General features: G+C 43.1%; 2 protein-coding genes across 5 annotated transcripts in view; one reads left to right on the top strand and one right to left on the bottom strand.

Moving 5' to 3' along the window:
* Positions 1-804, bottom strand: part of CFAP54 (cilia and flagella associated protein 54) — a 147,648-nt gene extending 146,844 nt beyond the window's left edge. The window contains exon 1 of the mRNA XM_077339115.1: positions 186-804. Within this exon, the coding sequence (XP_077195230.1) occupies positions 186-211 (26 nt within the window). The 5' untranslated portion in view covers positions 212-804. The remainder of the gene's footprint in view (positions 1-185) is intronic.
* Positions 805-2,315: 1,511 nt separating this feature from the next.
* The window catches only part of CDK17 (cyclin dependent kinase 17), an 87,028-nt gene continuing 67,456 nt past the window's right edge, over positions 2,316-21,887 (top strand). Inside the window, exon 1 of one of the 4 annotated variants that reach the window (XM_077339121.1) lies at positions 2,316-2,776. The gene's annotated coding sequence lies outside the window, so the exon portion shown is untranslated. Of the gene's footprint in view, positions 2,777-2,881; positions 2,972-3,853; positions 4,152-21,887 lie in introns of those variants that run through there. The other 3 variants (XM_077339117.1, XM_077339119.1, XM_077339118.1) reach the window with 3 other exon arrangements.

The raw sequence follows: 21,887 nt of genomic DNA, 5'->3' as shown, positions 1-21,887 counted from the left end.
TCACTGACTCCTGATGCTGATTTAGGATTCAACCCCACCCTAGAATTAAAGGGAAACAAGACTGCTGCATGTCACCAGCACAATGATAGCACCGAAGTCAAAGTCTACGGTTGATTTTTCCTAACGGTTTCTCAAGAGTGTTAAATAGGAGAGAGGTCCATGAAGTTCAAAAGAGATATACTCACCTTGCTAGTTTACTGGCAAACATCATGTAGCAGAACAAACCAGGAGGCTTCCTTACAATGACCAGAATGGAACTATTTGATTGATCTCATCTAAGTTGTTTTGAGGTATCCTGGCTCCAGACCTTGAAGGACCTAGAAGACTTTATACATGTGTAATTTTGATGCACAGTCTCAAGAAGTGGGCACTGAGGTCAAGCTCTACCCCACTGATCTGCTGGCTCATCCTTTTACCACAATGCCACACTCCTTTTCCTGTGTTAGCAACACAGCTCATTTTGGTTTCAAAGGGTTCAAAGCTTGGTGTAGTAATTAGGAGGGCGGACTTCTAATCTGGCAAGCCGGGTTTGATTCCACGCTCCCCCACATGCAGCCAGCTGGATGACCTTCGGCTTGTCACAGCACTGATAAAGCTGTTCTTACCAAGCAGTAACATCAAGGCTCTCTCAGCCTCACCTCCCTCACAGGATGTCTGTTGTGGGGAGAGGAAAGGGAAGGTGAATGTAAGCCACTTTGAGACTCCTGGTAGAGAAAAGTGGCATATATGAACCAACTCTTCTTCTTTTTCTTCTTCTTCAACTGCTTGTCCATATCTTGAAATCCAATTTAAATATCATTCGGGGGGGGGGGGGGAAGCACCAGTCTCCAGCACCTGAATGTTTTGAAGAGTCCTCCCAGAATCTTATAACTACAGACCTTGCAGTGTTTCATAGATGAAAAGTAGATTTGTGTACATTTGTTCTTACATGTTCTTACATGAAGCAGCTTTGTCCTCCTGACATGCAGGTTAATCATTGCTAAAGGCTTACTAATGGAATGTATTCATTTATGTTGTAATGATTCATTTATGTTGTAATGGTTTGTTTTCCCACTGGTCTATAAAGCATATATGCTATTTATTTATTTATTTTATATACCCCAACTTATTCTCCAGTGGGGACCCAAAGTGAGATATAATTCTCCTCTGTGTCAAGGGGGTGGCAGGTGACAGTGGATGAGCGATAGGGTTGTGAGTGTCATGCATAGTGTAGGGGAGTGGACTAGATCGGTGGTCCCCAACCACCGGGCCGCAGCTCCCTCTCCCTGCCCCCCCCCCGCAGTGAGAAACTTCCCAGGCCGCAACCTTGCGGCCTGGCAAGCTTCTTTTTGTAGGAGGGGGGAGCGGGAAGTGCGGCCGCCAGCGCAAACGCGCATGTGCGGCTGCAAACACGCATGCGCTGTGCGCATGCATGGCGGTCCGCACTTGTGCGTTTGCAGTCGCGCATGGTGCAAACGCGCATGTGAGGACCTACCACGCATGTGTGGAAGTGCCACACGTGTGCATTTGCGCATGGGCTGCCGCGCATGCACGGCAGCTGGATCGCCCTCCCCCCACCAGTCCGCAGCCTAATAAAGGTTGCGGACCACTGGACTAGATGACCCAGGAGATCCCTTCCAACTCTATTTTTCTATGATTCTACGATTTGATCTTCACAACAATCCTGCAAGGCAGGTTAAGTTGAGGGTATATGATTGTCCTGAGGTCACCTAAAGAAATGGCACAGCTCTGGATATTCAGTTCTTGCTCTCATATCCTCTCACCTCGCCACTGCTCCACGCTGGGCTTTTTTGGGGGGGAGGGGCATTACTGTCAGTTCCATTTAACACTTCTTGTTGTGGCATTCATTTCTCCATCTATACCTGCGAGGCTTCCTGATCTACAGAGTTTTCAAGTTTTTTCCCAGTGCAAGATCGCCCAACAGGTTATGCAGGATCGGACACTGATCCTCCCTGCGGAAGTAGCAGTATGTCGGAAGAAAGTAAAAGTCGTTTGCCACCTAGACAAACAAGGGGAGATTAATAGCAGGAGCACAAAAACTGAGTGAGAATCCCTTCGCGTCCCGCCTCTCCCAAACTAGCTGGAACAACAGCGGCACTCGGAAGAATGCAGCGCCGGAGTCCTGAGGGGCCAACTTGACCGCCCTGGCGCGCTCCACTCTCGGCCGTCCGGCCTCCGTCGCGCGGGGCAGAAGCCGCTCGGCCGGCAGGCAGGGCGAGGGGCCCCGCGGGAGCTTCGGCCCTGTGCCAGGCGGCGCGGGGCAGGCGGCCGGGGGAGGCGTCGTGCGGGCGCGGCACCCACCGCTTCGGCCGCTAGCTGTCGCCCTGGCTCCGGCGTCGGCGGCGTCGGTTGCTTTGGCTGTGGCTGGCCCGGCCGCTGCCCCGCTCCCCGCTCCCTTCCTCCCCATTTGGGCGAGCTCGGCACTGCCGGGCGGCTGGATCGTCAAGCGGAGCGGAGGCGCAGGGCGTCTCAAGGCGAGCGCGTGGGGAGGGAGAGCGGCGCCGACGGGCCCCACCGCCCGGCCGGGGAGCAGCCATGTTGGCGAAGGGGGTCAAGTGACTCCGGCGCCGGCAAGAGAAACGGCCCGAGGCCTCCTTCCCTCTCCTCTCGGCGGCGCGGGGGAGACAGGAAGCCGCTGGTGGGGAGGCGGAGGCGGAGGCGGAGGCGAAGGCGGCGTTGGCGGGCGGGGGGCTCGCCTGCGGAGGCGGCTGCAGCGTGCGAGGAAGGAGGGCAGGGCGAGAGCGTCCCCCGGAGCGGCGGAGACCCGGCCCTGCTGGTGAGCGAGCGGGCGAGCGCGCGGGCGGGCGGATGGAGTGGCGGGGGGGGGGGGTCCTCCTCATTGTCTCCGGGGGGTGCGGGTCCGGGGCTGGCCGCGGGGCGGGGGTGGGGTGCGGATAGAAACGTCGCTCCTTTTTACAGCAGGCACAAGCTGCTGCTGCAGAGGCGCCTGGCGGGCGGGCGGGCGAGCGCGGTGAGTTTGAGGCTGGCGATGCTGGGGCGAGAGCCAGCCCGGCTCCTCTGGCCCGAGGGTCAGGCTTGGCGTGTCGCTGGCGGGGCCGCCAGAGCCCCAAGGGCCGCCCCGGCGATGCCCCTGTCGACACGGATAACGAAAGTGGCACGTCGGACTTGACTTTCGCCTGCCTTCTCTGCCCCCCGCCCGGTTTCTCTGGGCAGGCCAGGGAGGGAGGCGCCGTCCGACGGACACAGCCGGCCGCCTGGGTCTGCGCCGGGGACCGCGGTGGGGGGCGGCCTCGGGGTTGCCCATCTGCGTACTCGGCGGGATCCGGCCGAGGGCAGGCGTGCTGCCGGGGAGCTTGCTTCTCCGCTCCCGCTCCCCAGGCTCGGCGGGGACTGTAAGGTGACCGGCTGGTGCGCGCCTCTCCGGTGTCAGCGTCGCCTCTTGCTCGGATAAAGACAGGATGGATGGGGGGGGGCGGTAATAACACGGAAGGATTAAACGTTGCTCTCCCCTCCTCTCCCCTTTGTGCGCGCGGCTGGGGGGAGGCCGCTCGGGGGGGGGAGAGGGGAGAAGGGCTTGTTTTTGATAGCCGCCTCGGCTGGTTTAGGCCTTGGTGGACGCAATGGGAGGGTTGCACAGCCGGATCCCCAGGAGTTCCAGTTCCTCGGAACAAGGTTTAGTACATGGTCTCCTGGAGAATGCTACGGACACTTGTTTCCGGATCCCTGCCCTCCTGCCTCGTTTTCTCATGGCATATTCTGCCGTTCTTTTCTTAGGGTTCTTAGGGGCCCCCACCCCAAGTGCTTTTTAAATGACGGAATAAATGAAGAGTCACTGACCCCCCCCCCCCCAGCCGCTGTGAACTCTCTCCCACCCGCTTCCTCTTTGGGCTCCGTAATGCGATAGATTCATCAGTATGAGCAAAACACAACAGTATTCTGCAAGAACAGTGGAGCCTGCTTGTATGAATCACCACTAAGAGTTCTTGCAGAAACGTTGCACTGGGGTGTTCTCCGAAACTGATTAGCTTCTTTTTGCTCTTTGACTGGCCTTAATCCCTGTTGAGTCTTTCATTGCAACAATTTGGGTAGCAAAGGATTTTAAACTTGATTAAAACACAGTTGGCTGTTTAGGACAGCTAACCTTTGCCAGTGTTCCAGAGGCAATGAGAAAAGGCTATGGCTTGGACCAGGTAATTTTTAAAGGGATCTTTATATAATTGTCATTAAAAAAAACTTGAACAAAATGTTGAGAACCAAAAGTGTGAATATTCATGTGCGTATTCCTATCTGAATATGCAACTCTAGGGTTGATAGCCTGCTGTTCTCTTAAAGTGGCAATAGGGAGAAATAGTTTCCACTGCTTCTGTAGGTTTGTCTTTGGGTGCTATTTTCTTTTAAGGCAGTTTGGAGTTGTATAGTTTCCCTATCTGTCCGTGTATGTAACATGCATGTAACAATTATGCATATTATACAGTTACATTAATTAGGAACCTGTGAATGGCTAGTTCAGGCTTCTTGTTGAATGTGCATTCAATATCAGCCTTGGGTTTTCGTGCTCCTGAATAAGGAGCAATAAGCTTGAGGCTTGAAGTTTTTGGCTGAATATGGATTTAGCTACACATTTGTATCCAGTGCAGCATGCTGGCCCCTTACCACGTTAACATTTGGTTTACCTGCTGCAACATAATTCTGGAATAAGATTTGTAGAGAGATGGCTGAGATTCACTTTGTATTGTCAACTTTGCAAAATAATAAATAAGGCTGATGATCACAAACTATCCTGTAGAAAAACACAACCCTTCAATCATCAAATGGGAAAACTGATCAACTTTCAAGTCCATTTGTGTAAATCTCAAATTTGTTCTGAGTGAAATGGTGAAATTAAAGTGTTGGTTTATGGACTGACAGTCACTTCATGCCTTTTCCCTTTTAACAAACAGAAAGCTGTGAGATGTTTTGTACAGTTTGCCATGTGAGGGAATATCAGTATTACTGAGACATCCAGGCGGTACAACATCAGAGATTTACAGTGCAGTTGTGTGCAGAGTTACTCCACTGTAAGCCCATTAGCTCAATGGATTTACACTGGGATAACTATTCATAAACATTTCCTTTCTAGCTGCAGACAGAGTTGAACTTTCAGAATCATTTAGTGTCACATTCAGCATGTTTACCGAAACTGATAGCTTCAAGTAAAATAGTTTTTGTGTCCTGTTTTACATGAAGATCCAGTCTCCTGGGTTTACATGTACTCAGCTACTGACTACAGAATGACTGTTATATGCATGTGTTGTCCGTAGTTGCTTATTTAAATGTTTATAGCCTCTTTTTTCGCAGCTGGGGACCCAGAGCGACACATACACATTCTCCCTCTCCTTCTGTCTCATTCTCTGATGAACAAAAAATAGCAAATGCTGTCTTATTTCATTAAAAATTTGGCATGTTTTTCATTTATATGAATCTAGTCTACCTTCTGCAAGTTCCTGCATTACCAGTCATTTCCTGAACTTGCCTGACTTTCTCCAGCATCCCCAAATTTCCGACTGTTTCCCTTGGCTTCTCCTGTTTAACCTAATGTCATTTCCTGTCTTTCAAACCAATAAACTTAGACTTGAATTACTTTGCATAGGACTGAATGGTTAGTCTCTTTCTTTCCTCCTATTAAAGGTCTGCTATCTTTCTTTGCCCTTCGACTTGCAGGTGTTCTGTACAGCCACTTCTCTAGCGGTTTTGTCCTCTAGGTGTGTTTGTGGTAGGTCTATTCTCCCAAACACTTTGGGTAGTTTCAGCTAAATCTTAGTCTTCATAATTATAAAATAATAAGAATGTATAGTATTGGGTTTGTCTTCAGAACTTTGCATCAGTATGTGCATGCATACAACTGTACCCAGACTTGAATATTGACTTCTGTACAAGACTTTGACTTGATCTGTGCTTAGGAACATTGCATACTTAACATCCCGATAAATCATTACAGTACGATGTAGTTGACAGCCGTCCGCCAGGTTCTTAGTAGAAATTTTATTAGCCATATCTTATGCTTGCGTACTTGGAAGTAAACGCTATGGAGCTTAATCTGAGATAAGTGTACATAGGTTAGTAGCTTTAATGTCTTTGGACAGCTGCAATATGTTTCTTAAATGAATATGTTTTAAAAGTAAATAACTGACCTAGATAGTAAATGAGATTTATACCCAGTGGTTCCAGTAAACTCTTAGATTAGTAATAACTGTTGAGTGCTATTCTGTGCATAAACTTATTGTTCTGGCAGGAATGAAAGATTTTTCTTTGTCCTTTTATAAACCTAGTGTGGTTGACATTCTTCTAGTAAGATAAAGTTGTTTAAAAGACATAGTGGAAAGCTTGTTGTTATTGATCTTGAATTTTGTTGTAAATATGGAAATATAGCAACATGGCTGACAATTCATTTTTAAATGGAATCTGTTAAATTTAAAATATTCAAGTGAGACTCTAGCAGTTGATATTGTACTGTGATGTTTTCTATTGTGTTATGTAATGTCTATTTGGAGAGTCTGATTAAAATGAAATACTTTTCTCTATCACAATGCACTTCCTTACTTAGGAGTGGGTAGCTGCTTCTACGGAGTATTTCAGCAACTTTAAAATGATACTTTGTGCTTTTTCTGTAAATGCCCTGTGAAGTGAATATTGTAAATATTGCTACTTTTTAATAAGAAAAGTTTAAAATGTAAAGTTCACATTTAGATTTTAAGCAGCTGTAAGTAGGCCTTGGGACTTATTTAAATTAGTGATTGATCTATAATCTTGTCCAAATCCATCTTAATAATAGCAGTAACATTGGCTTTTTTCATTGTTGATTGGGTGTATGTATGTGTGAATTTTAAACTAGATCATGATTGCTTAAAAAAAGTTAAACATATTTTGACTCATAAGGTCTCCTTGGACCATAATACTAAGTTACTGGTGGCAGTTGTGCTGCAACTAAAAATCAAACAGAGTAAACTTGTTAGTTGATAAGCTTTCACATGATCTCTATGATAATACAATTGTTCAGCAAAGTCAGATATGTAGTAACTGATTCTTGAAGGAATCCACTTTTGGTGGTTGATAGAATATATGATAACTTCGCACAGGTGCTCAGGAATGGTGTGCATTTTGCTGTATCCACTCCAAAAAAAAAAACTTCCAAAATAGCTCGCCCATATTTGGGGGCATTTTTAAAACCAAATACAGATCAGAGAATCTGACAGGCTCAGGGTATAGATGATTTGTAACAAAGCTGAGGTTACTGGCTTATTTATTAATATATTTGCATTAAAGGCTTCCCCTATTGAACCAATTATCTCAGATTGGCTCTCAACAATTTATAATCAAATATATATAAACGCATGTATATATACAACAAGAGATTAAAATACATTAAGCGGGTAGCACAGTTGTTCCTTGGATTAGTCTTTAAAAAGTACTAAATACCAAATGGCTGGTAGTGGAGAGATTTAAAGGGCTGCAGAAAGGCTTTAAGTTATATCTCCTCTAGGGCTTTTTCCTACCTTTTGCTCTACTTTCTATGGCAACAGGAAGGAAGGGGAAAGGGGCAGCTCTGTAACTGAATGGCAAAAGCACCTTGGGGGAAGCTTCAGTATCATTGCGGTGCTTTTGCAAATGGCATAGCATTGCTAGTTTGCAAGATTGTTGGCTTCAAGTGTGAAGGCAACAGTAACTACCTTGCTTTCACCACTCATGTCCCAGGAGCCAGAGAGGAGGGGGAATGGGAAAGATTTAGCAAATAGGCTTTTAGGCTAGGAGAAACGCTGTTCTTTAGAAAAAGAAGTTTATTCTTTTTTGAAATTTTTCTATGCATGGGCAAAAGAACATAAAAACAAGAGTCTGTCTGAGCCTGACTCCATTACTGAGAGAGGTCTGGAGAGTGTTCACTGGCTTTGGCTTCAGCTGCTGCTCTGAACCTGACTTCTGCTGCCTGAGAGAGTCTACTGTGGACTTCAGATCAGGTCCTGCCTGCCTGGGGAAGACTGAAGCCAGCGGCTGGTTTGACTAACCAGCATTTTTAATTTAATTTTATTTATGCTAGTTGTTCTTTGGGCTTGGTGGGTGGTAGGTTGTGTATGGAAGGTGATGCCAAGGTCCCCAGGCCTTTTTGGGTTCCCTTTGGTTAGTTTTAGTTCCTGAAGGTTTTGTTACTTGCTTGGTCCTGGTGATTGTATACGAGGGAAGTGAGCGCAAAGGCCTCAGGCCTTGTTTTTGCTGTTGTTCCCTTTGGTTTATTATTTGGTTTTAATTCCTTCTGGTATTGTGACTAGCAGTTATTGTGGAGTTTTGTTGTTGTCTGGGCCTGGTGGTAGGTGGAGAGGCCAAGGATTACTTCCTTCTCTTTTGGTTCTTGGCATTGGTTTAAAACTTGGCTCTGCTGCTGGACACTAATACATTGCACTGGTTCTGCTGTCCTTGCAGAAATCCCCCCCTCCAGTTACTGCTTAAGAGATTTTCAGATTTGACCTTAGGCTTGTTGGGTTTTGGCACTGTCACAGTGACACTGTTCTGTTGTTGGCCTTTCCAAAATGTCTTCCTCCCAGATTTCACTTTCTACAGCAGAGATTAACTGGGATGTTTTGTTGGGCTTGAATTGCCTTGTTATCTCTCTTCCTGTACTTCTGGAAGTTATCGGCCCACATATTGCATGAAAGGGGACTGGGAAGACAAGCTTAACTAATCTGCCTGTGGAAATGGGTGGTGGGTGGTCCATGTGTAAGGTCATGAGGACCAAGGCTGAGCAAAACTTGATAAGCTGAGTATCCCCTATGCCTCCCTCATGTGCAAGCACTGATTCCCCGTGGCCATCCAGGACCACATCTCTGGAGTTGCGGACCAAGCAGAGAGGTATGCAGCCTTACCTTGGAACCCTGAGCCAGCGTGACTGTGGCTAGATGGCTCACAGTTTACTAGTGAAGCTGCCACTGAAGTGAAGGGATATTCCTTGACTGCTGCAGACAAGGCTGATCTGTCATGCTGAAGCCACAGTCTGAGTGCCTCTGCCCACTCCAGCCTCCTGTTCCCTCTGTTGCACCACTTGTTTCCAGGTCAGATAAGAGCCCTGGATGGTCCGGCTCTGGCCCCTGGACTTTATGTTTGAAACCTCTGCTTTAATAAAAACAAACTCCAAACAATGACTTGTGGGCCTGTAAAACGGAGCTCTTCCGCCAGGTCTATGGATGAGGCTGGGGTTGGTGAGGTAGATTGACGCCACGCCGGGGTTTGAGTAGCAGACTGTTAGACCTCCTTCTCCATCCCTCTAGTCGTGGGGTTGTCTTTTAATGGGAGTTTTAATAGGGATTTTATAAGACGTTGTAACCCGCCACAAGCTGGTTAGGGAGTGGCGGGGAATAAATATAATAATAATAATAATAATAATAATAATAATAATAATAATAATAATAATAATAATAATAATAATAATAATAATAAATAATTAATAATAATAATATCACTGAACCAGAGTTAAGTCCTGACAAGAGAGGCAAAGGAATTTGGGCTGAGGATAGTGGGAGCAGTGTTCCCTCTAATATGTTTATTCCCTACTGAGTGGAACAGGTCACATTCTGAGCAGAATATAAATCCTGTAATCTTAAAATGGGCAATGGGCAGTGCCAAACACTGCATGGCTCCAGATTGCTGCTGAGAGCGACTTCCTTTGTTAATGGAGACCGCTGACCTGCACAGCCTAGAGGGAACACTGAGAGGGAGGGCATGTTCCTAATGTGGATCCTGGTTCATAAACCACAATCCCCCAGGAGCCAGCATCATGGTAGCTGTGGTTCCTTCCAGAGAAAGCTTAGAATGTGAGAAGATAAATTTGTAGAGCTTTCTGTTATGGCTGAACCCAAGCCTCCTAGACATTGCATCCAGCGTACCACATTTATCATCTTAAGGAAGTAATAAGTAAATAATTTATTCTGCTTACTAAAATTATGTTCTCAATATTGGTGATTTTTATGCAGCATCAGTTAACTGTTTTCAAAGTTGGTTTTAAATCCATTCCATGAAGGCTTCCTTTCTCTTTCCTTTTGAGACTGAAATGTCTATTTGATTCACTTCTACTCATCAGTCTATAATGTTTCTCTCTAGCTATTGTTCAGCTTGAACCTACTGTTTGGAAAGGAATCACTCCCTTTCATTTCACTTTCGCTGTGTAAAATTAAGAAGAGTCGCCTCCTGCAGTGAGTAAGCAGGAGTTTGTAATGTATTCCAGAATTCAATGAGGTGGATCAAATTGTGAATTCTGCTGCTCTGTTAAAGTTCTTGTTTCCTAGTCTTCAGATAATTATCAAAGGTTATGATAATCTTTACCTCATTCGCTTTTCTTTTCTCAGTACTGTATTTTTCATTATACATCCTATTTCACTTTTGTCAGTGTTCACAGTCAGCTCATGTAAGGGCATCATATCAAATGTTTAGGTACAAAAAACACATGGAAGTAAAAAAAAGATGCTGTAGGGCTCTTTGGAACACTTTGTTATCCTTGGTTGTGTATATATATATTAGGGAGATTACAACATTGGAGACATCACAGTGACGGGCAGTGTACAAATTGAATGAATAAAATTAATTAATTAATCATTAAATGAAGTGTAACCTCTTTTAAACTTTGGAGCTCTTTGAAAATTTTGGACAGTTACCTTTATATAGCAACTATGTCCAATTTTGTGTCAGTTGACAGGACTCAGATTCAGCACCACCACCATAGAAATCCTTTTTAGCCCTGTTCATATTTTTCATTACATTAAGGACTGCAAATTGAATAGCGGGAGGCTGTATTGCTTGTTCTATATCTTTCAGCCATTGGCAACCCCCCCCCCCAAAAAAAAAACCTATCTGCAATGCAGTTTGATGTGACATATTTACTATAACTAGTGCTACACCATTGTGACCTAATCATGGGCTTGTCAGTTTAATTGTGCATGATGCACAGAGTAGAATGACCCAAGGATACCACACTGGACATACCTCTAGGTTTTTTGGTCATGAGGTACCGTATATACTCGCATATAAGCCGACCCGCATATAAACTGAAGGGACCTAATTTTACCACAAAATCTGGGCAAACTTATTGACTCGCATATAAGCCGAGGGTGGAAAATGCAGCAGCTACTAGTAAACGTACAGGGTGGCCTAAATGAAATGCAGCAGCTACTAGTAAACGTACAGGGTGGCCTAAATGCTTAATCCATGCTCCATCATCACAGGCTCTCCCATCCTGCCTCCCCTCCCCAACAAATACAAAAAAGTTAAGAGGATGAATAGCTGCTAGTTTTTGTACCCCACTTTTCACTAACCAAAGGAGTCTCAAAACGGCTTACAGTTGCCTTTCCTTCCTCTCTTAATGCCAGACACCCTGAGAGAGCACTGAAAGAACTGCTCTGTGAGAACAGCTCTGGCAGGACAACCAAACAGTGCCCCCCAGGCCAGCAAACCAGAGCAAAACAATAGTACCCAAAGTTGGCAACCTACTACAACAAGTACAACAGCTACCAAACTGGGGGCTACAGTGCTTCCCAAGAACAAAACACTGTAATAAAGAACTGTAAAACTGAAAACTGAAAGAAAGAACTGTAAAAATTAACTTTTAAAAGAAACATAACCCCAAGAAGAAAAGGCAAACAAGGTAAAAAATGCAAACCCCTCAGATAAAAGAAGAAAGAAACACTACTCCGCTCTGGTTTGGCCTCACTTGGGAGTACTGTGTTCAATTTTGGGCACCCCAGTTGAAGAGGGATGTTGACAAATTGGAGCGTGTCCAGAGGAGGGCAACAAAGATGGTGAGGGGTTTGGAGACCAAGACATATGAAGAAAGGTTGGGGGAGCTTGGTCCGTTTAGCCTAGAGAGGAGACGACTGATAGGGGATCTGATAACCACCTTCAAGTATTTTAAAGGGTGCCATATGGAGGATGGAGCAGAATTGTTCTCTCTTGCCCCAGAGGGTCAGGCCAGAACGAATGGGATGAGATTAATTCAAAGAAATTCCATCTAAACATCCGGAAGACGCTCCTGACAGTTAGAGCAGTTTTTCAGTAGAACAGGCTTCCTCGGGAGGTGGTGGGTTCTCCATCTTTGGAAATTTTTAAACAGAGGCTAGATAGCCATCTGATGGAGAGGCTAATTCTGTGAAGGCAAAGGGGTGGCAGGTTACAGTAGATGAGCGATTGGGATGTGAGTGTCCTGCATAGTGCAGGGGGTTGGACTAGATGACCCATGAGGTCCCTTCCAACTCTATGATTCTATGATTCTAAATAAACAGTAAATCGCACCCTCAAAACCCACGCCACCCACAGAAGCCAAAAGAATAGTTTGGAAGAAGTCATTAGGAAAAGAGGGGGGGAGTCAAACCTCAGTCAAACCATTGATGTCTTACAAGCTGCCAGCTTTCAAGATCTTTGCAGAAGCAATGGTTGGCTGGGAGCAACTAGTTCACTTGCAAAAAGCTCAGCTGCAAAAAGCAATGCTATGAATGGTTGACTGGGAGTAATAGAATCATAGAATAAGGGAATCTAGTCCAACCCCCTGCTCAACGCAGGATCAGCCCTAAGCATCCTAAAGCATCCAAGAAAAGTGTGTATCCAACCTTTGCTTGAAGATTGCCAGTGAGGGGGAGCTCACCACCTCCTTAGGCAGCCTATTCCACTGCTGAACTACTCTGGCTGTGAAATTTTTTTTCCTGATATCAAGCCTATATCGTTGTACTTGTAAGTTCATCTTGTAACAAGGTCAGCACAGTTTGCAACAAACTCAGCTGCAAAAAGCAATGCTATGAATGGCTGGCTGGGAGCAGGCTGTTATTTCAGTTACCCGCATATAAGCCAAGGAGGGCTTTTTAGTGCTAAAATGGTGCTGGAAAACTCGGCTTATATGCAAGTATATACAGTATTTCCCAAATACTGACCTGCTTTGGTTGCTCCCACCTTCTGAAACTAGATGGGCAGTAACCCAGGAAAGCGCCTTCTTGGTCGTGGCACAAAAACTTTAGAACTCCCCTCCCAGGGAGGTTCATCTGTCTGTTTATTGGTGTCTTTTTCCAGAAGATGAAAAAAATTTTGTTGTGATTTGTGGACCCCCAATAAAAATTACTGGCCCTCCTTCTGCTGTTTATTTACATGTTATTAATTGAATTCTTTTAGAATTTTAAATACATCTGAATTCTCGAATATTTTAATTTTTATGTTTATTGCCTTGTGGAAACGCAGCATAAAATGTTTAAAATAAATATTTCATGCAATAATTTTATCATGCCAGTTGTTAGGAATGGCCTCCTTGTCATGTTAGGGTTATACATACTTTGATGTAGACTTAACTTGCTTTGGGTTTAAAACCCAAAGTATATAAGACCCAAGTTGACATGGGTTGGCCTACATCTGGAGCGTCACCTCCACAGTGGACTTATTTTTAATATTTCTGTTTGAATAATTTTCTTCATAATTCATATTAGAGTTACTGTGTTCTAACATTTTTGTGTACACTCTTGATAGGACTTTTAACTGCTTGGCAGACATTTATTTGTCGAATGAGCTGGTCCGGAGGGGGAGGCATGAATCAAAACATCCTGTATAGTTATTTTAAGAAGATCTTGGTTAGGCATGTGTACAGGGGGGGGGGAATTGATACTATTTCAGATTATTTGGGCCCAATCCGAATCATTCTTCACTCGTTTGGATTCAGCCAAATCTGATAGCACCATTTTTTCTGTACATGTGCTTTCCCAGGCAGCAGAGAGTGGGGAAAGCATTTAAAAGGAACACCAAGCAGTTGATCATGACAAATCAGATGTTTAGTATATTCTCTTCCCCGCACCAGACCTTTCCTTTAAACTGGCAGAATCGTGGCTGAATCACAATTTGGATACCACTGATTTGTCCAGTTTAAAGTACAGGGATGTATTATGGGTACTTTTACAAAACTGAAGTGCCCATTTCCAAGCTTGGTCTGTTGAAGAGTTCATATAAACACTTAAGTTTTACCTGCCATAAACATCTTGCTATTATCAAAAGGTTCACCTTATTGACCATTTTACAAAGGATAAACTGTAGCTGAAGATCTATCAATCATCTTCAGGCAGTTGCAGCATGGAAAATAATGCTGATGTGGGTGGGACTGGAAAGATAGATTTTACCTTTCCATATTTTTATCATCATCATTTATATTTATATTTATATTTATATTTATATTTATATTTATATTTATATTTATATTTATATTTATATTTATATTTATATTTATATTTATATTTATATTTATATTTATATTTATATTTATATTTATATTTATATTTATATTTATATTTATATTTATATTTATATTTATATTTATATTTATATTTATATTTATATTTATATTTATATTTATATTTATATTTATATTTATATTTATATTTATATTTATATTTATATTTATATTTATTTCCCACCACTCCCTGCAAGGCTCGTGGCGGGTAACAGTAGTGTTAAAATCCCTCATTAAAACTCCCACTAAAAGACGTTAAAAAATCCCCAACATGGCGGAAAATACCACTCTCCCCCTACCCAATCAAGGACGTTAGCGGATGGAGGGTAGTGGTGTATACTTCAAACCCCAGGGGGGCAATATTCTTCCTCACCAATCCCAGCCTCAACCATAGACCTGGTGGAAGAGCTCCGTTTTATAGGCCCTGTGGAATGCTGACAGCTCCCGCACGGCCCGTAGCTCACCCGGGAGCTCATTCCACCAGATAGGGGCCAGGACACCGAAAGCCCTGGTCCTGGTTGAGGCTAGGCGCGCTTCTCTGGGGCCGGGAACAACCAACAGATTTTTCCCCGCAGTATGGTATATGGATACCACCTTGTTCTTGGTGCAGTCTTTCCAAGACCATTTCAACATAGCAAATTTGAGACCAATGGCATGAAAGATGAGGAAACTAGACAGGACACAGAAGCAACATGAACATCCATATGTTCATGGGAACATATGGATGGGGGAGACAATGTTTCGAAGATCCCAACTGGAGATTGGCATCCTGCAACCTCACTGGGGCACAGTGCCACAGAGTCCCCCCCCCCCAAGCAAGCCCTAGTTGTCATTGTAGCATCCCCCCTCCAAAACAGCAACTTTTCCTTGGGGAGCTGATCTCTATAGTCTGCAGATGACCTCCAATTCCAGGAGATTTCCCGACTGCACCAGGAAGTTGGTCAGGAATGTTCTTTGAGTTTTGGAAGCGGGGCCTCAAGAGTTCAGGGGTTGATGGGAGCTTTTCCCATGTAGCCAGCCCCCAGGAAAGCAACAGTGCAGGTGTGCATACTAGCGTCCATTTTTTCCTTGGGTGCAAGGGGCTTTGCTTCTAGTTAAGGATATTGCAATATTTCCTGCAGCACTAAGTGTTATCTAGACATAATAGCCTAGTTACAAAACTGTCTTGCAAAGTTGGTTTGTAAGGCAAAATTCTTTGGATTGACTAACAGCCCCTTTTCAAAATGGAGAGGTGATATATGCTACTAATGATAACCTGTTGCTGTCAAGAAGGAATGGAAATGGCTGAACTAAGAATCATTAATTAGGATATTTTTCTTCAAATCCAGTTTCTCAAGTTAGTGTAGTTGACTTTGCTTATTCTTATTTACTTGGGATTCTATTCTCTGTATTACATGTAAACTTTAAAAAAGCACTAAATTGCTAAAGCAGTACTTGCTTTTTCTCAGTCTTGATGTTTATTCTGCTGGAGAATTTCTTTGTGCTAAGGATATTGCAGTTTATAAAGTCTGAAGGCACAATGTAATTTTAAGTGCTAACATTTACACCAAACTGAGTAGTTTCTATGACTTTACAGCGAGTATGAAGCTTTTTTCATGCTGAACAGGAAGCTTGTATTTCCTGTGCATTTATGAGTAGAGTTTGGAAAATGAGTCTGAGGGGAAACAATTGTGTATAAAATAGCTTTATGGAATATCTTTGGTAAGCTAAAAGTACAATGTCCTGAACTCTTGTTGGCAAAATAATAGTATATATTGTGAATATCTTGAAGTAATTTACATTAAATATTTTATTTTGACTTCACCATATAGTCAATTCAGTGCTGTTAACTGTACTTTAACATCCTTTTCATTTTTAGTTCCGACAGAAGTAATTAAGACTGGCATAACCCACATTTTAACACTCACAATTGCCTAAATAATTTTATTATGAAATGCCTTTTAACAGCCTAGATATAGATGCAGAGATTTTAAAAGGGCCAAGGTGGAGTATAATAATGTTTGACCTACCTGTCCCTTGAATTCAAAGAGGGCAATGGCATTTAAAGAGATGAGGTATGTATAGTTTAAAAAAAAACAGGGGTTAACAAATCCCAAGTACTATAGTATCTGGAAATTTCATTGTGGCTTAGTATTAATCCAAAAATAATAAATGATTTTGTAAAAGAAAGAGACAGAGAATATACCGCAAATAGAATTCCATGTGTGACCCTAAATATTGCAATGTGAAATATCATCTGGGAAAATTATCCTTGCTCACTCTACTTGTAACATAAGTGATTTTTCAGTTGCAGAAAGTTGATCTGGGAAGAGATTCTGTGAACTATTTTTTTAGCTTCTGTCACTAGTAAAGATACCCTGTTTGGCTTTCATTGTGTCTTTGAACCTTGCATCCTCTAAATTAACCTGGTGCTAGAAAGATGTGGGAGTCAGCATTGAATCATGGCCATGGGTCAGATTAGGATTTGGGAGATCTAGGTTTGAATTACTCCTCTATCATGGAAGTTTGCTGGGTGACCTTGGCCCAGTCACACAGTCTCAGCCTAGCCTTCCTCACAGGGTTGTTCTGAGAATAAAATAGAGAATTGGAAATAATAGAAACTAATTTTGGTCCCCATTGGGGGAAAGGCAAGGTGCAAATGAAGTAAATAATCTTTATTCTCACTTGGTTCCATCAAACCAGTTCTAGTAGTTTGTAAGCTTGTCCACTGTTTTGTTTTGCTTTGGTGGTCCCACTAAAAGGTATTGCATGTTTGTTTATGAAATAGAGCAACTCCTTCAAACCACAGGGTTCTTTGCTGGCAGTCTTTCTGGAAATCTTCCCATATTAATCTTCCTATATATATGGGAGAAAATAGCCGAAATGCATTTCTTATTTGTCCATGGAAAATGTTGCAACCTAGAAGTATGGGTTGCACCTTGAGGGGAATATCTCCCTTGTGGATGGGAGCTAATATCCAGTGTTGTTTAATGGATAGTGAGTTGGACTACTACCATGTAGGCCAGGGTTCAAATCTCCTCTCTGCCATGAAGCTCTGTGGGTAACTTCAGGCCAGTCACACTTAGCCTGGCATAGTTTATATTGCTTTGAGAGTAAAATGGGGAGAGGACTACTATCTTGCAATAGTTGTGTAACTTCTCACTTCATATACACAGTTACCTGGAAAAAATGCCATAGAAATCAGTGATGCTTGCTCTTAGTATTAATATACATAGAATCAGGATGTTAATCTGATGTTCTTACTGAAGTGACAGGGCTCATGTGCTCATACATAAGCAGCCCTCCTTTGCTCTCTTACATAACTCACTCATGGATAAGATAAGTATCTGTGAGGCTTTGAAATGAGACCCTGTGCTTAACCATGTGACACAACTTGCTGCTGTTTAAAAACTGCAAATGGGAAAAAAGAATTACTGTACATTCTGTGGATTCATTGTTGAAATACTTGACTAATTCTTAGGCGGAACATATCACCCACAGCTTTATGAGAACTACTGTTAGAAAAGTGGCTCCCACTTGGTCAGGGTAGCATTTGAAGAAGCCCTTATAGTACACTTGGTAATTCTGCATATGCTAAAAATATTTGCTTTTGCTAATTGGTATATGGCTGCATGCACTAGAATGCCATGAATGGAAAATAACTGGTAGCATTCTTCCACAAACGTTTGTCCAAAATTTCATATAGTGGTGTAATTCTGTAGTGAATCATATGGTTCAAATGCATCTTTTGGTGGAGGACATACTTGGATTTAGATCAAGGAATCTGATGCAATGTTTTACTATAAAGTCTATTAGCAACCCTTTAATGATCCACAGAAGAGGATTCAACCTGTTATTACATTACAGTTACTATATAAATAGATATGTAAAATGTGATGACTGTTCTTCTAATGTTTTAGAGTTGTGATAATATAATATATACTTTTATATTGTGCCAAACTTCAGGCACTGAAAGGAATCTAATTACAAAAGCAGAAAAGTAGAGAATTTTTGAATATTGGGGATTCACATACAACAGGACAGCTGTCTGTGGAAACTTTGTTCTCCCATTCTTTAGAAGACTATACAGCATTGGAAAGATACATATTAATTATCCTTTGTGAGTTTATTAATCCACATTCATCTTCACTGGTAGATGCTTAATGTGTATTCTATGAAATCAGAACAGAACTGTGAATTACTGCAGCAGAACATTCTTGAACTGCTGAAATAGGCTACTGCTACCTGTTCTTGGTGTGTTGTACCACTGGTTAAAGTAAGAAAATAACTCTGAAAGTAGAATGCTTATTCCTGAAATCTTTGGTTAGTGGTAGATAACACTCTTGGTCACAAATGAATAAACCTTTATGGGCAATGTTGGGTACAATATAAACAGTGTAGAGATATTTGACTAGTGGCTTACTATGGGATCTGTGCCCAGTTATACAGACTCCTGTTTAAGATCATTTTGAGTTCTGTGGCACAGCACCAGTATGCAGTAATGTTAAAAAGAGCTTTTGTTATTTAGCCGCATTCTGAATTTTCAAGAGAGTTTTTGAACTTGACATACACAGAAGGATGACCGGAGACATGAGTTGCATAGGAACTTTTGTTCTTCTAATAGTTATTAGATATTTGAGAATGTAATTCAGGTGGTTGGATTTAAATTTCAAAGTCCACATTTATGAATGCTCAGTGAATCACTGTGATCATTGAACAAATTATTGCATTTGAAATACCATTCATCATTAATTATCGCTGTTGCTAGAAAAAAGAAATTTTAAAAAAATCAGCTGTGTAGATTACATTTGCCATTTGGAGCAGAATTACCCTTCTAAATACATTGAAGTCAATTGACTTGGGGGCATAAATATGCTTCAGAAGGCACTGTTTGTGTTGTAATTTATTTAGTACTATTGTAGAGATGTTGCCTAGCAAGAGGGCATAGTGAAGGCAGCAGTAAAGATGTGACACTAACTTTTGCAATGAATAAATGCCACAGCTTTTATTAATGCAACTCCAGCAGGAGCTTTGGCCTGGCATGAGGAGGAATCCGTCAAACCACATGGTCAGCAGACCGTGAATTTTGACCATGGCCCCAGATGGCATCAGCCTAAAGCAGAGGTACCCCTTGCCAACTGGAACCCTCATGGGAAGATGGTTTAAGAAGAAGAAGAGTTGGTTCTTATATGCCGCTTTTCCCTACCCGAAGGAGGCTCAAAGCGGCTTACAGTCGCCTTCCCATTCCTCTCCGCACAAAAGACACCCTGTGGGGTGGATGAGGCCGAGAGAGCTCTGATATCACTGCTCAGTCAGAACAGTTTTATCAGTGCCGTGTCGAGGCCAAGGTCACCCAGCTGGTTGCATGTGGAGGAGCGCAGATTCGAACCTGGCATGCCAGATTAGAAGTCCGCAATCCTAACCACTACACCAACCTGGCTCACTGGGCATAAACCTCTGTCTGACCCATTATGCACGGGGGTTTTAGCACACATTCGGGGTGGAATGGCGGCGACTAAAATCACCGATAACGCACGGTGCCGGCTGCAGCCGGCCGCAGCTTCGGTGCATGCTGCCGAAAAAGCCACGTTCGCGAAACGCGGAAGAAAGTGCAGCTTCTGGGGCGCAACCAGAAGTGGTGCCGGGATCACCGCGTGCATAATCGGTTACTCTGGGTTTTGCCGCCGTCGCGCCCCGCCCCGTGCATAACTGGTGTGCGTCGCGTCTTCCCCCTCCGCGTTTTCCATGTGATTCGAAATCGCCGTTTTGGCGGCCGTGCATAATGGGCCTCTGAGTCCCCAAACCACCCGGCAGTGTGAACATGCCAACCCAGCTGGGTTGGCACACCCGCTCACATACGCGCCATCTCTTACGGAGACCCCAATGATGGAAGAGAACTGGTTTGCAGACCTGTCCCTCTAGAAGGAATCCTCCCATGCCAACCGCCAGCTGTGACAAATTAACCATAAACAACCTATAACAGCTTAACACCAGCTTACAAAATTAGGGCGGGAGGGAAGCTTCCTGCTGTGCCACCAGGGAGGAATGAGGCAGAGCGTGCACGCTCTGCCTCTTAAATAGGCGTCAGCGACGCCTAATTGCACCCCCGCCTACCCGCGAGTGCCGCGCTTCGGCGAGCCTCGTTAAGAGGCTTGCACAGCGGCGCTCGGGGGAACGTGGCGTATGGAGGTGGCGTGTGCCACCGCTCGTCTTCAGGCTGTTGCCCGCTCCTCTGCGTCGGCAACACGGAGCCCAGGTAAGTCTTCTATTCCATTTATCATTGAATTTTAGTGGTTGACAGTATTTAGCTGCACTGTATTTATATAGGAACTTCAGTATCAGTTAATTAGTTTATAAATTAATGTCCTTTGCTAACCAGATAAGTCTGTCTGCAAATCTGTTACAAAATCAGAGAAGAGGGGATGCCATGGAATTATGATGCGATTAAAATTTGTAAAAACATTTGCTTCATCTTAAAGAACTTAAAACAGCATGGAAAAATCAGAAGCTTCTGTTGCTAGAATTACACTAAAAAGATAACTACAGTAGTAATTATCAAGCTGAATGGAAGGCAGTACATCATGGGTGAGTGCAAGATGTACAACTTTCCCCTCACATATGCAGAAGCTCATGTTAAAAAGTAGAATATTGTCATGGCACACTTCCCAGGCTTGCTTAATGCACGTTGGGCTTGTTACAAATGCATGTCAGGAGTATCAACATATGATTTATGCTGCGTAAATCATAAATACTTCATTCAGTATTTTCACTGCTCATTTCACAGAATCTTCTGGCAGCACTAGAGAGGAAAACCAAACCTCTGAAGAACTTGCTGCTCTCGTCCGTACTATCTCCTCATTAATGTTGTCAGCAGGCAGGGCTGTACTTGGCTGCTTGCTTTTGAAATAATGTTTCACAAGATAAACAATTCTGGAGTTGTTTCCTAGTCCCAGGCTTCTATCAAAAAACCGAACAAGGGTAGCATGTAAATACAGTTAACCTACTATGGTATTTACTCATAGCTGCTTTTAAAAAGTTATTTTTCTATTTCAAATCTTAATCCTTGCAAACTGGGTATTGGGACTGACTTTAATATGCATGCTTGAATTTATTTCTGTTCAGTAGCAGAGAATTCTTCTCAGTTAAGTAAAAAGAGTTTTTTTAAAGCAAAAAGTGCAAAGCTGAGTGTTTTCTGTTCTTTTTGTAGAAACCACAGTACCCTTAATTCTGTACTGCTCAGTAACTTGAATTCAGCCCTGCCATATTTGATAGTAAAAAACAAGTATGTAGAGTTTGCTGTTGTTTAACCATTTTTTATGTGTATATAAGATAAGCTTTATTCAATAAAATCCTAATTTCAAATGTTGCCTTTAATATATCTCATTCTCAAAAAAGACTCAGTAAGTGGATTAAAAAAAAAAACCAAAATCTCCAACGTAGGGAGTATCAAGGCATTGTGCAAAACATTGCAGGAGTTGATAACTGGGAGAGCTCCTGACATCACCTGGAAGTTAGCAACAGTATGAGCAGCCAGTGTGATAACCATCTTAGTTCAATTCTAGAGTGTGAAAATACAAAAGAACCATGACACTTTTAAAGCTGATGGGACACCAAAGTAGACATGAAAGTGATGAATATGGAAACAAAACTCTTGCAAACAGGATACAAGAATCCCCCT

This window comes from Paroedura picta, chromosome 5 (assembly GCF_049243985.1).
Source record: "Paroedura picta isolate Pp20150507F chromosome 5, Ppicta_v3.0, whole genome shotgun sequence".
Classification (NCBI taxonomy): Eukaryota; Metazoa; Chordata; class Lepidosauria; order Squamata; family Gekkonidae; genus Paroedura; species Paroedura picta.
Note: the sequence above shows the minus strand (reverse complement) of the source record. Positions and strands in the feature narration are given on the sequence as shown.